The sequence below is a fragment of the Grammomys surdaster genome, unplaced genomic scaffold (genome assembly GCF_004785775.1).
Source record: "Grammomys surdaster isolate TR1022 unplaced genomic scaffold, NIH_TR_1.0 339, whole genome shotgun sequence".
Taxonomy (NCBI): domain Eukaryota; kingdom Metazoa; phylum Chordata; class Mammalia; order Rodentia; family Muridae; genus Grammomys; species Grammomys surdaster.
Genome location: NW_021604758.1, coordinates 213,996 through 230,522, shown reverse-complemented (window position 1 = coordinate 230,522; position 16,527 = coordinate 213,996). Strand labels below are relative to the sequence as shown.

The following is a 16,527-nucleotide window of genomic DNA, read 5'->3' as shown; positions in this document are numbered from 1 at the left end:
GGGGGGGGGGGGTGACAAGCAAACGCTAGGTGGGAGAGGGGAGAGATGGTTGGGGAGGTATGTGAGGGGAGGGGAGGGTTAGAATTAGGGTTCCCGATACAGGACGGCCAGTGGGAGAGCCAGGGGTGGTGGTAAACACCTTTAATCCCAGCACTGGGGGGGGGGGGGCCAGGCAGGGAAATTGCCACACAGTTGAAGGCAGCCAGGGCAGTAGAGCGAGATCCTGTCAGAAGGAGGGAGGGAGAGGAGGGAGGAAGACCATGAGAGAACAAACACAAAACTGCTTACAGAGCCCTGTGCGGTGGCAACACTGGTAAAGTCCGCACTGAGAGGTGGGGGCAGGAGGAGCGGAGGGGCAGGCCATCCTTGTCTGCTAGAAGGAGCTTCCTGTGGCTGCTAGGGAGACGGAGGGAGAAGAAGGGAGAGCAGGTGTGCTCGAGAGTTAAGAGTACCATGCTGCTCTTGTAGGGGACCTGAGTCCGAGACCCAGCATTCACACTGGGCAGCTCACAACTGCCTGTAACTCCCAATCCAGAGGGTCTGAAGCCCTCTTCTGGGCTCACCAGCACCCACGCTCACTTGCAGATAGCCACATACAGATACTTACATATAATGGGAAAAAAAAACTGTCTGGGGTGTAGGCTGGAGCGCGTTGGTAAAACACTTGCTTGGCATGCAGGCAGCCCTGGCTTCAATCCCCAGCATGGTAGAAACCAACCGTGCTGGCCCATGCTTGTAATCTCTGCTCTTTGGAGGTAGTGGCAGAAATCCTGAGTTGGAGGTTATCCTATGTTAGCTCAAGGCTAGCCTGGGCTGCACGACACTCTTGTCAAAGGGAAGGAGAAATGAGCCACCTGGAGAGACTAGTGAAGGTGGTTGTCACCTGTCTGTGACTCCCTAAGCTATTCTGGCAAGTTCTTTTGTTCTTTGGACCTCGAGTCCAGCTAATGCTCCCAGTGGCAGAAAATCAGAAATTAAGTGCTTTCCAATCAGTCACCACCAAGTCTAAGGTCCCCTCCAATGCCCTGAGACCCCACCTGGGGGGCAGAGAGGAGGGAGGACAGTGGGTGGACAGGGCAGGTATATCTAGAAAGAGAACCATCTGATACCTCAGTGTTTCCATTATCCTCGGGATTACCGACTCCCTTCTAGGCAGATCTACAGCTGTGGACACATCTGGATGCCTTGAGCACAGTTTTCATAGCATGGTCCAGCACACTGGTAGGGCTAGACTATCACAATTCTTCCTCTTCCCCTGACAACTTCTTAGGGCCATAGTTGACTCAGCTGTAAAATGGGTATCATAACACCTCTCAAGCAAGAGATAGTAGCTGTAAAGTCCCTCTTAGAATCCCCCAGTGAGGGGCTGGGGGCGTGGCTCAGTGATAGAGCCCCTGCCTAGAATCCCCCAGTGAGGGGCTGGGGGTGTGGCTCAGTGGTAGAGCCCCTGCCTAGAATCTCCCAGTGAGGGGCTGGGGGCGTGGCTCAGTGGTAGAGCCCCTGCTTAGAATCCCCCAGTGAGACGGGGGTGTGGCTCAGTGGTAGAGCCCCTGCCTAGTATGTGTGACTCTGGGATTCAAGCCTCAGCATCAACCACAAAACAGTATCACAGTAATAACAGCACACACACACACAGGTTGGTAAGGATTAGAGACAGTATCTGTGGAATGCTTGGGTCAGTTCCTGGCGCAGCCTGAGAGTGATTCTGGAAGACACAGCAGTTTGTATTGTGTCTCCCTCAGCTAAGAGGCACATGTTACCCTATGTGAACATTTCTGAAAATAGGGCACGTCTGTAAATGTTTTTTTTTTAAGGTCTTTAAATTTTGTTTCATTTATTTATAAGAGCGAAAGTGTGTGTACATGTGTGTGTTCCTCTGTATGTGCATGTGCACATTTGTGCATGGGTTTGTGTGCACGTGTGTGCTTGAGTATTTGTGTGTGTGGGGGGGGGAGTATCCCACGTAAACACAATTAGAGATCAGAAGGCAACTTGCAGGAAAAGAAATCTGGCGCCCTCTTCTGGCCTCATTGGCCACCGGGCACTCACATGGTGTATATACACACATGCAGGCACTCACATGGTGTATATACACACAGGCAAAACAATAATACACATAAAATAAATTTGAAAAGAAGAGCAAGGAAAGCCATCAATTTTGTTACATAAATCATGTTTTTTTAGCTGATTTGGCTAATTTTGATGGATTTCTCAATTATTTTCAAATCAATAATTGATTTCTCAATTTCATTGTGCTCAGAAACTTTTTATTTTTGTTTCTGTTGAGACAGGGTTTCTGTATAGCCCTGGCTATCCTGGAACTAGCTCTGTAGACCAGGCTACAGAGGTCCTTCTGCCTCTGCTTCCTGAGTGCTAGGATGAAAGGCATGCACCACCACTGCCTGGCTTTTTCTCTTCTTTTTAAAGGCAGTGTTTCAGTATGTAGCCCTGGCTAGTCTGGAAGTTGGTATATAGACCAGGCTGACCTTGAATGCCTGTGTCAGCCTCCTGAATGTCAGGGTTCTAGCCAGGCACCATTATGCCAAGCAAAGAGACTTTTAAACGTCATTATTATGTTTTAAAAGTTATTTCAAATTATGCATATGAATGTGATTATGCACACATCCAGGCAGGTGCTCGACAGACTAGAGGTGTCAGATCCCTTGGGACTAGAATTATAAGCAGTTGTATTGTGCCCGGTGTTGGTGCTGGGACTAAACTCCTGTCCTTGGGAAGAACAGTGGTTGTTCTTCACTACGGAGCCATCTCTCCAGCCCTCAACCTCTTTACACTATTAAAAATGTATTAAGAAGCTGAGCAGTGCTAGTGCACGCCTTTAATCCCAGCACTCAGGAGGCAGAGGCAAGCAGAGCTCTGTGAGTTCAAGGTCAGCCTGGTCTACGGAGCAAGTTCCAGGGCAGCCAGGGCTACACAGAGAAACCCTGTCTGAAAAAACAACACCCACCCCCCCAAAAGAAAAAAAAAATATTACAGACCCCAAACAATTTCATGTTTTGTTTTGTTTTTTTTTTTGGCGTTTTGTTATTGCTGGTTTCTTTGGGGGAGGAGGTTGTTTGTTTGTTTGTTTGAGGTAAAGTCTTGCTAGGTAGCCCCCTGCCTCTCCCTGCCCATTTTTGGGACTACAGTCCCGTGCCGCCAACCCTGTCCCAGTTTCTTTTGATCTGGGATATGTCTATTGATAATTATTATATTCAAAAGTAAATCTTGAAGTTTAAAAATGCATCAATGTAGTTTAAAACCTTACTTATTATTTATTGCACTTATTCGGCCAGCAAAGGACAACTGTCCAGAGCCAGGTGTCTCCTTCCACCAGGTAGGGGCTTGAGGGTCGAACTTGTGTTGTTAGGCTTGGCGCCAAGGGCCTTTACCCACCGAGCCATTTGCTGGCCCCTAATTTAAAGTAGCACTCATTTACTAGTGTAACTACGGGGTTTCAGAAGCTGTTTAAAAGGGCATAGCGAGTTTGAGAGCAGCCTGAGCTACACAGTGAGGCTTTGTCTGAAGCACAAACAAATAAATAAATAGTGCTTAATGGGAAGAGGGCACACTGTCTTCCACTTTGGCCACACAGCAGGGAGGACATGAGCAGGCGGTAGACCTTTGGTCTATTGCAATAGCAGATGTTGCAGATCAATGAAAAACTTGTAGTACTCTCATAAGGAAGAGGGTACAAAAGGTTGACGAAAATCTTTCTCTTTTGATTTACTGGAGAGTGAATCAGGGCCTTCCTGTATGCTAGGTAAGCAGTCTACCATTTAGCCATGCCCCCAGCCCCTCACTGGGGGAGTCTAGGCAGGGGCTCTACCACTGAGCCACGCCCCTAGCCCCTCACTGGGGGATTCTAGGCAGGGGCTCTACCACTGAGCCACGCCCCCAGCCCCTCACTGGGGGATTCTAGGCAGGGGATCTACCACTGAGCTATGCCCCTAGCCCCTCACTGGGGAATTCTAGGAAGAGGCTTTACCACTGAGCCACACCCCCAGTCCCTCACTGGGGGATTCTAGGCAGGGGTTCTACCACTGAGCCACCTCCCTAGCCCTTCTTTTTATTATTTTGTGACATTATCCCAGGCTGTCCTAGAAGTCTCTGAGACCCGGGCTGGCCTGGAAACCTGTGATCATTAGCCTCCCACCTAGCTGGGAGTATAAGTCTGTATCACCATAATCCCAGAGAACTGATACTTCAGTGTGGTTTTGAAAATGCCCTTGCTGGGCACTGGTAGCACAGCCTTTAATCCCAGCATCCAGGAGGCAGAAGCAGACAGAGTTCGAGACCAGTCTGGTCTACAGGGTGAGATCTTATCCATCTTGAAAATACAAAATGTCAAAAAAAAAAAAAAAGAGATATAAAAAAAAAACATGTCATTAGCTTGGTCGATACCCTAAAAAGGTTTCAGAAAGTCTACCGTTTGAAAACAGAGTTCAAACATGACCTTGAAAGTATGGGAGGGGACAGAGCCCAAGAGTGGAAGCAGGGGACAGGACTTGGGAAAGTAGCTACCTCTGGAGAGACACAATGATGGACGGGACTCATGGAAAAGGTTAGGCACGCGCTGAGCTGGGCATGCCAGCCCACACCTACAGTATACCCAGCTGCTGGAAGATGGAGACAGATCAGGAATTCAAAGTCATTCTTCCATTACATAGTGAGTTTGAGGCCAGCTTGGGCTAGATGAAACTATCTCTAAAAACATAGGTAGGCCTGTATTCGAGAGCTCCGTTGCTGAGCAGCAGAGTGGAACCCACTGATGTATCTCTGTCGCTCTCCCTCCAGGTGTATTCTCCAGTGAATCCTGTGCCCACCATGGCCCCTCTCAACTCCTACATGACCTTGAACCCTCTCAGCTCTCCCTACCCTCCCGGAGGGCTTCAGGCCTCCCCACTGCCTACAGGACCCCTAGCACCCCCAACCCCCACCGCGCCCCTGGGGCCCACCTTCCCAAGCTTGGGAGCTGGTGGCGGCACCGGAGGCAGTGCTTCCGGGTATGGAGCCCCAGGGCCTGGGATGGTACACGGAAAGGAGATGGCGAAGGGGTACCGGCGGCCACTGGCCCACGCCAAACCACCATATTCCTACATCTCTCTCATCACCATGGCTATCCAGCAGGCGCCAGGCAAGATGCTGACCCTGAGTGAAATTTACCAATGGATCATGGACCTCTTCCCGTACTACCGGGAGAACCAGCAACGTTGGCAGAATTCCATCCGGCACTCGCTGTCCTTCAATGACTGCTTCGTCAAGGTGGCGCGCTCCCCAGACAAGCCAGGCAAAGGCTCCTACTGGGCCTTGCATCCCAGCTCCGGGAACATGTTTGAGAACGGCTGTTACCTCCGCCGTCAGAAGCGCTTCAAGCTGGAGGAGAAGGCAAAGAAAGGAAACAGTGCCACATCCGCCAGCAGGAATGGTACCATGGGGTCAGCCACCTCTGTCACCACTACAGTTGCCTCTGCAGTCACCTCCCCAGCTCAGCCCCAGCCTACGCCATCTGAGCCCGAGGCCCAGAGTGGGGAAGATGTGGGAGGTCTGGACTGCGCCTCACCTCCTTCGTCCACACCCTATTTCACTGGCCTGGAGCTCCCCGGGGAACTGAAGTTGGATGCGCCCTACAACTTCAACCACCCTTTCTCTATCAACAACCTGATGTCAGAACAGACGTCAACACCTTCCAAACTGGATGTGGGGTTTGGGGGCTACTCAGCTGAGAGTGGGGAGCCTGGGGTCTACTACCAGAGCCTCTATTCCCGCTCTCTGCTTAATGCATCCTAGCAGCGCAATTGGGAACGTGGTGATGGGGGTTAACTGTAACAGACGCCATGTTCTTGGGCTCTGATCTTTGTGGTTACACTTTGCTTGTCCAGTTAATTAACATCTTATTTGGCCTATTACTGTGATATGACCTAATTGGCTACTGTGGTAACTGCCATGGACTCTTTGGTGGACCTAGGGTTGGGGTATTGTGAAGTCAGATGCGTTTGGGAGTGTTGCGAAGGTGGCCATGTTGGACATATTGTGAAGTTAGACTGGTTTACTATGAAAGCTGCCATATTAACTGAAGCCATCGGGTGATTGATCCACGGGGTGCCTGATGGTTGCGATGTTGGATGACACATCATTTGGCCCTTTGGATGCTGTGATGGACATCTTGATTGACTTTTTGAGTGTGTGACAGTCACACTGTGTGTGTCAGCCACATCTTCTTTGGCCCATTGTATTCTGGGATCACCTTTTTTTCTTTTCTTTCTTTTTTTTCTTTTCTTTCTTTCTTTTTTTTTTTTTTGGCAGACTTCTTGGTACAGAAGATGCCAAGTTGGCCATCATATCACATGGTGTCTTTTTTGACATTCTGGATGCACGGAAGGTCACCGTATTGGCAAGGTGACATCTTGACATGCTGTTATACACCAAGATGGTCACTACAGGCCTGTTGTCACCATCTCCTTGGTGGGGGTTGGGTAAGGGGTAGAGGTAAGCAGACCCTGTGACTTTTCTCTGAAGCCCATCACCATCCTGTCCGTGAGAAGAGGCTAATGTGGGTGTAGAGAGTTCCTACTGAGGTCAAGTTCTTGTCTGGAGCTTGGGATACTGCCTGTGTTTAACCATTAAAAGGGCATCGTCTCCATAGTGTCTTTTTCTTAGTGGACCCTGCGAGGCTCAAACACCTAAATATGTGTTCCTCTGTGCCTGTCTTCCTATCCCAGGGAGCTGGTGGCCTCTGTGGGGGAAGGGCTAGGGGGAAAAACCAGCAATGTGACCTTTGGTTCTTTGTTGTCCCTGACCCCAAGGACAGTTTGTTCATAGATAGCAGCCCCCGCAGTAGTGGGGCCAGAGCAGCCAGGGGGGAGGTGGCTTTGCAGTAACCAAGGCCATTGCCCCTCACCCCTTGCACACACACACACACACACACACACACACCACACCTGGAGCTCTAAGGCTAGAGAAACTATAGGCTATCAATTTGGGGGATGAAAGGAAAAGAATGCAAGACTTGAAGGTGTGTGAGAGAGAGAGAGAAAGAGAGAGAGAGAGAGAGAGAGAGAGAGAGAGAGAGAGAGAGAATTTTTAATTTTATTTACTTATTTTTGAAAGAGGGTCTCATACTATGGGGTGCTCAAACTCACGGCAATCCCTCTGCCTCGGCTTTCTCCGTGCGAGGATTACAGGGGTGTACACCTGGTCTACACTGATTTATTCTGGTGTATTCAGTGCTGGGGCTGGAACCCAGCGACTGGAGAATTCTAGGCAATCACTTACCTACGGAGCTAGGACCACTCTGTCAGTCTTTCTAGTCACCCACACTCTGGCCCCTCCTTGGCTCTCTTCTCTGGCCTCCCTCTCCGGGTTCAGAGTTTCCGCCTTTACCTGCCGCCTGGCAGGCGGGTCCCTCTATTTCTGTCGCAGTCCCGCCTTGCCCGGGCCGCGTGTCACCCCCGCCCCCTGCCTTGCTGGCTCCCAGTTGTCAGCCGTCCCACCAGGCTGGCTGTCCTGGGGAATTCCTCCCGGTTCCTGGAAAAAACAACTGGGGCCGAGAGAAAGGCCCTCAGTCTCCCCGGGCCCCGGCCCTCCCCCGGGCCTGGGGGTCGCCGGCCCTAGGCAGGAAGCCCTGCGGTTTCTGGCTTCTCCCCGGCGGCCTCCGGATCTGGCCCCCGCCCCCCCACCCCACCCGGGCCAACAGCCCAAATATTATTCCGCAGGAGGAGTCGGTGGCGGCGGGAGGAGGCCCAGGTTGAAAGAGGCTTTCAGGGCAGCCAGGCCTGGGGCTTCCTGTCCCCAGGCTCGGGCCTCAGGCTGCCCCACTGGGGACCTCAGGTGGCCTGAGAGGCGGGGTGTTGTAGGGTCCTTAGGGGAGGGTGGGGCCATCTGTCGGGGTTTCTGGTGGCCACCAGCTTGCCTGGCCTCGCCTGGCGTGGGCAGGTGTGACCCCCCACCCCAGGGACAGCCGGCTGGTGTCCAACGTGGAAAAGTACCACCATCCGACGTGGGACGTGGAGAGACAGGAGGACGCGATGAGGGATGGGTCGTTGGGGTGGGGGAAAGGCATGGGAACATAGGGAGGGTTGGGCTGTGGGGTTGACATGACATAGTCTAAGGAAAAGACCTGTGGGCAGGAAACTGAGGCTAGGGGCCTGGGTCCCAGCTTGAGCACGGGGCTATATATACTTGGGAAGCTTTGAGGTGAGGCAATCACCGAAGAAGTGGCCCTAGCTGTTGGGCCTATTAGCTCACACCTGTGGTCTCAGCACTCGGGAAGCATAGGCAGGAATGTTTGTGGGCCAACCTAGGCTATGTAGCTACATAGTGTGCCTGTCTCTTCAACAAACAAGACAACTTGAGAAGCAATGAGTAATTTGAATAATCCCATTCTGGGGCCCCTTACTTTATTTCAGGTAAAAACTGAGGTATGGAGCTGGCTTGACTTGATCAAGATCATACAACTAGTGGCTGGGGGAGGTCCCAGGAAGGCCACCTGGCTCTGACTCGGTGCCCTGGATCTCCACTGTTCTAGAGAATAGCCCCCTGCTTCCTGCCACGATTTGGTATGGTAGTAGCTTCACCCACAAGAGTTCACAGGTGTGTACGTGTGTGTGTGTGTGTGTGTGTGTGTGTGTGTGATACAGCTCTCTACCTTTCTTAGTGTCCTTTCGATGTTGCTTCTCCGTTGTTCTGTGATGACATGTCTTTTAGCATATTAGTGTGTGCTTCTGTATCTTGGTCACTGTCACTTGTCATTGTGTCTGTCACTGGCTCCAGGCATAACGGCACCTTTACGTGTCACTCTTCTATGTGTCACAGTAAGTGTGTCTGTCCCTCAGACTTGCACATCTGCCTATATTGGTCACTGTGCGTCACTGTGTCTGTCCACGAATGTGTCACCATCTACCCTGGTGCCAGCGTGTGTGTTACTCACCACTCAGGCCACAGGTGGGCGTGTCGGGCCCACCGGTGCCAGGACTGCGGCCCAGCCCAGCCTACCCTGGCTGCTGTGGTCCAGGCTGGACGCCTGTTTGCCATGCCTGCCTCAGGTAAACAAGAGGCTCTGGAGGCCCAGGGCATCTCCCTCACCTCTGCTCTCTTCTCTGAGGGCTGCTTCCAGCCCAGCTGGATCACAGCCCACTGACATGCCCCCAGCCACCCTGGACTCACAGACCCAGCCTTGGCTTCAGCCTGGTCTGTCCCTTTATCTGTTTGCCTGTCTGTCTCTGTGTCTGTCTGCCTGTCTGTCTCTCTCTCTCTCTGGGGTAGTGGTTCTCAAGCTTTCTAAATGCTATCACCCTTTATATTGTAGTGACCCCCCCCAACTGTAATAAAATAATTTCACTGTTACTTCATAACTATACTTTTACTACTGTCATGTAAATATCTGATATTTAGATGCAGATGTTGTAATGGAAATATCTGATGTGCAGATGACCATAGGTGATTCCTGTGGAAGGGGTATGTGAGCCAAGGGGGTCGCGACCCACAGGCTGAGAACCATTGCTCTAGGATCTCCTGTAGCTTATGCTAGCCTCTGGTTCGCTATGTAGCTGAGGATGGCCTTGGATGACCCATTCTCCTGTTTCTACCTCCATATTGCTGCCATTATGGGCATGAGCCACCATGCCCAGAGCATGAGGTGCTGTGTATTGAACCCAGCCCTTCTTGCACACTAGACAAACACTGCCAAGGGAACTATGTGCCTAGCCCTCGTCTGTGTGTGTGTGTGTGTTTTAAATTCATCTGTTTTAGTGGAGCTGGGGGGGGGTTCTTTGTGTTTTCTGAGATGTATAGCCCAGGCTGGTCTCTGAACTCTTGTTCCTCCTAAGTTCACCTCCCAGGTGCTGGGGTGACAGGCCACCACACCCGTGCTACCTGTATTTCATCTTGGTATCTTTCTGTACCTACTTCCTTTTGCCATGTTTCCGTGGCTCTGGCTTTTCCCGCCATCTCTTCATCCTGTTGTCGGTCTTTCTCCATCCATCCCTTCTTGCCAGCCTAGTTTGTTTCTCAGATGTGTCTCTGAGTTCAGAATCACTTTACTGTGTCATTTCCCAGCTCTGGGATCACTCTCAGGCTGCCTTCCACTGTGGAAGCTTCTCCCACCTTCTTGGTTGGTTCAAGTCTTGACCACAGCGGCAGACTGTGTTGCGCCTAGGCCCTCCAGGGACAGAGCGGGCCCCCAGCCTCTGCCTCAGCCCGCTGGTGTATATAAAAAGGTATATGCACATCTTATTTATATCTGTATGGGGGCAGGAGGGGCAGACACTGGGGCCTTTGTGTAGCCGCTGCCTGCCTGCTCGACAGTGCACTCGTCTCCGCCTGCTCCCCGCCTCTATTCACTGACACCCCATACAAAGGTTCCTGTGGGGGCCTGCCAGCTTCCTCTGCCCAAGGTGTGAGTGGGCGGGGCATGGGCAGGCATACAGGGGGACCCAGAATCCTTTTCCCAGGGCCTGGGAGGCTTTCCTGGTGAAGAAGGCTGTAGAAGGGACGGGACTTTTCCACGTTACTGTCTGTCTGCATGGGATGTCCCTGGTTGTCCTGAGATCCTTAGGTGGCCTCTCCCTGTAGGAGTCTGATCTGCCTGTTCATCTGCTTGCTCTGGCTCCTGGATGCTCTGGTGAGGGACAAGCAGGTAACTACCTCAGGACCTTTGCACATGTGAGCCATGCTCATCTCTCTTGACACGCCCCTTCCTTTCCTTTGGTTCTCAAGGAACCCTTTCTAAAATAGCAACGTGCAATCCCTTTGTCTGCCCTGTCTTCTTTTGACTGGAGGGCCCGTGGCTGCCACGTTTTACGGGTCCATGTGTCTCATTTGAACAGTAATTTCTTGGAACAGAGGCTGCATTCACAGTTCTAAGCTGGATCATCTGACCTGGGACTTGTCACCTCACGGTGGCTGAGACATTTTTACTGAGGGTTAAGATCCTGTTTATTTATGCATCCCTTAAACTAGCCCTGGGCTGGGTGATGCTGCGGGTACAGCGGTAACCAAGACAACCCTGGCCTTCACCTCGGGCTCACAGTTCCGTAGTGGGACAGACACTAACTCTTCGTTTTTCCTCGCCTGCTCTCTCTTCCTCCATCTTTGCTTTCTGAGATGGGCTTTCCCAGCAGCCCAGTTCGGCCTGGAACTTGTGTCCACCTTTCTGTCTCAGTGTGCTGAGTGCTGGGATTGGGATTATTCTGTCTCCCAGGCTGTACATTGCCTTTCTCAACCTATCTGGACATGTCTTCATTAAACTCACTTCTCTATGTTTTCCTCTATTTTTGCCTCATTTTCAAGGTTCTCTGTTTTCCATGCCTCTGGCTCAGTGGGGGCTGGAGAGATGGCTCTGGGGTTAAGAGCACTAGCTGCTCTTCCAGAGGACCCAGGTTCAATTCCCAGCAACCACATGGCAGAAGATCTGACATCACACAAACATACATGGAGATAAAACAGCAATGGACATAAATTAAAAAAAAAAAGCTTTTGTGGTGTTGGGCATAGAGCCCATGGCCTCCCAGATGCTTAGGCAGGGGCTCTACCACTGAGCCACACCCCCATCTCTTTACTGGTGGACCTTAGGCAAACACTCTGCACTGAGTCACACACTCAGGCCTTCGCTGGCCTCTAGGCAAGGGTTCTACCACTGAGCCCCACTCCCAGCCCTCACCAACTGGCCTCTTGCTCCTCTCTTCCCTACTTCTGAGATTTCCCAGTTTTCTGGATGCCTCTGCTGTGTATTTCTTTGTCTTTCTGCCTACATTCTGGTCCCCCAAACCTTCCACCCTAACCCCACCTGGGCACTGGGGGAAGGGGAACTGACCCAGGCCACCTTCCCCCCCCACACACACACACACAGGTCAGGCTGTCTGTTCTGTTAATAGTTAACCCAACCTCTATCTAAAATACACAGCAGCCAGGCTGGGGGTGACACCCCTGCCCCCCACCCCCACCTACCAGCTGCTCTTAAAGGACCACAGCTGTGAGCCCTTCCTGGAGCACGGTGGCCAGGTGTGAGGAGGCCTCTATCCCTGAGGATTTGGGGGGAGGGGGAGAGATGGTGCTTGGGCCTGCAGCCCGGGATCAGTCAGGGAGACTTCTGAAAGAGGGGTGCTCTAACCAGCACCACCCCTGCTCCTGTTTTATCACCTGGTGTATTTAATCAGGGATCCTTTTTCCCAGCCCTGCCCTGAGCCTAGGCTGGTAGTGCCGGGGTTGGGTTGCCTGAGCCCGCATGTGCTCACTACTGGGGTGGGGAAAACATTACTCAGGGTATCGCAGATAGCTGGGGCGACATGTGCCTTCAGGTGAATGATGGGCACACAGGTAGTGAGGAGAAACTGGAAAGGAAATCAGGAACACCCTTGGGTCTTAGAGCTGAGAGTCCTGGCCCTCACTGAACAGTCTATCCCTTCCTGGAATCTCCATGTCAGGGTCTCCAGTGAGGCCCGGGACATGGTTCCTGGGGCCGCCCCCTCCCTTTAACCCCTGTTTTGCCATAGCCCACCTAGGCCCCAGATCCCGCCCCATGACGCCAGTGAGCAGGAAATCCTGGTTAATCATCAGTCACTCAGGACAGGTGTGGGACAAGGCCGTACACACATCAGAAGCAGCCGCGGCGGCTGGGAGCCTTTCACTTAGCTCCTAGGTGTCCTGGGGTGATAGCAGCTGTCCCCAGATGGAGGGCATGAGCCCAGCTCAGGTTTCTCAGGTGTGTCCCTCTCTCGGGCAGTATATGAAGCAAGAAGGAATCACCTTGTTTCCATATACGTTTACCCAAGGTTAAACTTACTCTTTCCATGGACAGCTCCCCTAGAAGTATCTTCAAGTAAACTACCTCTAGAAAGCCACTTTCTTTCCCTCCTGACATCTCTGCATGCAGAGTGCCAGCGGCAGCGCAAACCTATTCCCGCGGTTTGTTTGTGATCGCCGTGCAGGAGCCGAACCCTGTCAGAGTCTCAGTACCACCGTCTGCAAAACCAGCCTCGACTACACCTTTTAATCAGAGCACAGCAAATGTACACTACTACAAACAGCCGCCCACTGGACAAAAGGCACCACCTAGTGGTCACGACGCAGAAGTCCGCTCTCTCGCAGGACAAGTCCAATCCCAAAGGGGGCGCAGCATCTCATAAAACTAAAGGGATCAAGAAGGGGGGAAAAAACCCAACCCATCTCTCAGTTTATTGAAGGGGGAAAAGGATCAGAGGGGGGGGACAATAAAATGCTTTTGCTTCGTTTATAAAGAGCGAGTTCTCAGGAGGTCCCCTCTCAAGGACAAGCGGGGTACCTCTCCCCCAACTACCAACAGCAGGAAAGCCAAGCCAAGAAAGGAGAAAGAAATTGGAGGGGCCCAGGAACTCCAAACAACGGCTCTGACAGGAGCCACAGCTCTCTCCCCCCACCCACAATGTATCTACCCCTGGGGACCGATCTGGGCAGAGGAAAAGGGTATATACATAGGTTAGGGTGGTACTGGGTGGGGTGGGGCAGGGAATAATTTATCCGCAGTTGCGGTGGATGGTTAAAGGGGAGGGGAAAAGTGGCCTGATGGCAGTGGCAGCCTAGGGGTCCCTTTCTTTCTTGACCTTGATGTCACCAGCAAGAATAGTAGCGATCTCGCCCTGCATGAAGGCCCAAGGGACAGAGGAACCCACCAGTGGACATTTGTCTCCACTGGGGCAGTACACCTCTCCGGCTGGACCCTGTGCCTTGATGAACTCTCTGGAGCAAGGAAAGCAGAACTTGTGTCCGGGTACCGAGGGACACTGAACGAAGTGGGTGTCTTCCAGCCTTTCTCTGCACAGGGTACAGCACAAGGGGGCTCCAGGGGTCGCCCCTGTGCCGCTACCACCCCCGCTGACAGCTTCAGCCCCGGTCGTGGGACTGACTTCTGCCTCTCCATTCCGTGCCACCAGACGATGCTGGGTTGGTGGCTGGGTCGTAGAGGAAGCTGCGGGGCTAGCACCCCCCGCACGGACAGAGCCTCCACCCCCACCAGGGTCCTTGGGTGAGTGGCCCAGAGCCTCAGCCACATTCTTGAGGGCAGCAATCGGTGAGGGCACACCAGGGGTCTCTGTTGAGTATGGACCGCCTGGTGCCACCCAGTGCCGCTGTTGCTGCTCCTCCGTGGTCATCTTCCCAGCTGTCTCGCCCTCGGGCTCAGGGGATGCCTTGCGACGGCGTGGGGTGGGCGCCAGGTTCCGGGATGGGGCTCTCGGTGGTGGGCCACACAGAGCAGCAGGGGCCGGTTCTGGGTACTGCTGGGGCAGGGCCTCTGCAGGAGCAGGCTCTCGGAAGCTTCGGACCCCATCCGTAAGCAGCTCTCCCAACTGGCGCCATTCCCCTGAGCCGTGGCGGCGTTCATATTCGAGGTACTTGAAGCCCGATGAGGCCAGGGCCTTCCCCGGCTCTCGAAGAGCATCATGAAACATCTGGCGAGCCACTGCAAGGACCCCCGCGTACACATTGCCAGAACCACAGGGGTATTCGGTGAAGAGCTTCAGCTCGAACTCATAGCCAGGTGGGCGGGCAGTGGCATCAAAGGCGAACACCCGTCCCACCAACCCATGGTCCTTCTTGAATCGGACATTGAAAGGGGCACAGGCGGACAGCGCCAATAGCTGTTCCCTTACAGCCTTGGGACGCCCATGCCACTCCTCCGCCCGGCCCCGCATGGCCTCGTTCAGTTCTGCCAAACAATCCGCATTCCTCTGCTGCTTCTCCTTCTCGAAATCGGAGCCGAAAAGGGGGCGAGCAGGGCTTAAGCCAGGTGCCAGCGTCAGAGCTCGGCCTCCGAGGCCAGACACTGCAGCTGCCAGCAGCCCGGGGGGCATCAAGCTGGGGATGGAGCCAAGCAAAGCCCTGCGTGCCCCTTCCGCCACGGCCTCCTCGCGGCCCAGCCCGTTGGCCAAGCGGGACCCCAGGGTATACTCCAAAGCCGGCGAAGGCAGCGCCAGGCGGCTGGATGAAGTAGCCCTATCGTAGCGGTCCGGGCCTGAGACGCTACCTCCGGTCCCCGATGGCTGCGCCTGGGCCTGCGGGGGTGGCAACTGGGAGCCCTGGGAACCGGTGGAGGCCAGGTCCTTGGAGGTCGGGTGCTTGAGAGCCGGGGGTCCGGGCGAGCGGCCCTCGGGGAGCACGTGGCTGCGCTTGAGCTGCCGGGCGGCGTCGATGAGCAGCTCGATGCGGTCCGCGCCCTCGAAATTCACGCACCCGCGGCACACGGCCTCGCTGAAGTCCCACACCATGGCCCATGGCATCTTGGGCAGGTCGCACAGGTAGCACCACTGGCGGCGGGACGCTTGCACGGACGCCATGGCGCCCCCCGGAGCGCCGCCAGGTGCCCCCGCTATGCACCCGCCGCCCACGTTCGCTCCGCCGTGCCCGGGGACAGGCGCGCGAGCCGCTCAGTCCGGCCTCCGGCTCGGCCTCCCCGCCGGATTCAGGCCCGGCCCCCCCTCCCCGCCCCCTGGGCCCCCAGCCTTTTTTTTTTTTTTTCTCTCACTCCCGCCTCCGGTGGAAAAGGCAAGCCGCGAGCACGCACGTCGGCGCCCCCGTCCGGTCCGCGCCGCGAGCCGAGATGCACAGCTCCAGCAACAAGATGGGCCTCGGGCGCCGCCGCCCCAGGCTCCCGCCGCTCCGCTCGCGCCGCCGACGCCGCTGCAACGGCCGCCGTCGCCTCCACCTCCTTCTTCTGCCCCAGAGGCCGCTTCGCAGGGAAAGTTACATAACGCGCGGGCAAAGCCTTCTGGGAAATGTAGTCCCGTCGGGGCTGCTTCTTAAAGGGGACTGGGCAGAAAGCATTGGCGGGAAAAGAGGGCGCGCGCTGGTCTCTGTGTGCTTAATTCCCACTGTGGCTCGCCAAGAAGCCGGGGTTCGCACACAGGGTCCAGGAAATGGGTAATGGTTTCATAAGTCCTCGGGGTGGACAAGTTGCTGGGCATGCAATTTTCCCCCTTCTTTCTTGAGACTTGCATTTATTCTTTAATTCAGGATGGCTTAGAAGGCTAGCCTGTGTAGCCTAGGATGGCCTCAAACTTGCTGCAATCTCCCTGCCTCGGCCTCCTTGGTGGGTTTACAGGTCCGAGACCATGCCCAGAACCCGGAAAGCAGTTTGTGCTCTTGACTTGCTGAGCAGTTTTAGAAAAGAATCTTGCCCTCTCTTAGAATCCCGCCCCTTCAAAGAAGGGCCAATTACGGGTTAGGAAGGCAGCAGCTTTTTGGGATGGGGCGGAGAGGCTCTGATTGGACGGTTTTAAGGGGAGTTTCAAGCAACTCTTTTCGAGTGGTGTCTGCTTAGCAGTTTGTCCTCCCCCAGTGTTTTAGGTACTAGCCTCAAGGGCAGCCCGGAGGCTACAGGATGAGAAGACTGTAGGCTTTCGAGCCAGGCGTCTGCCTTAGTTTCCTCATCTGCTAAAGAACGTTCACTGAGGCTTCCAATTCTCTTCCAGCTGTACACGCACTTTGGTTTCTAAAGGGTTACACAGTAGGCTTCTCAGTAGACCTCCCAATTTCACTACAATTCCCAAAATGCTCTGC

General features: G+C 53.9%; 2 protein-coding genes across 2 annotated transcripts in view; one reads left to right on the top strand and one right to left on the bottom strand.

Moving 5' to 3' along the window:
• The window catches only part of Foxa3 (forkhead box A3), a 9,461-nt gene extending 2,821 nt beyond the window's left edge, over positions 1-6,640 (top strand). Inside the window, exon 2 of the mRNA XM_028778700.1 lies at positions 4,795-6,640. Within this exon, the coding sequence (XP_028634533.1) occupies positions 4,795-5,787 (993 nt within the window). The 3' untranslated portion in view covers positions 5,788-6,640. The remainder of the gene's footprint in view (positions 1-4,794) is intronic.
• A 6,318-nt stretch (positions 6,641-12,958) lies between these two features.
• On the bottom strand, positions 12,959-15,678 carry Irf2bp1 (interferon regulatory factor 2 binding protein 1). Its single transcript, XM_028778685.1, has one exon. The coding sequence runs from the start codon at positions 15,303-15,305 to the stop codon at positions 13,551-13,553; it is 1,755 nt and encodes a 584-aa protein (XP_028634518.1). The 5' UTR covers positions 15,306-15,678; the 3' UTR covers positions 12,959-13,550.
• Between the last annotated feature and the right edge of the window lie 849 nt (positions 15,679-16,527).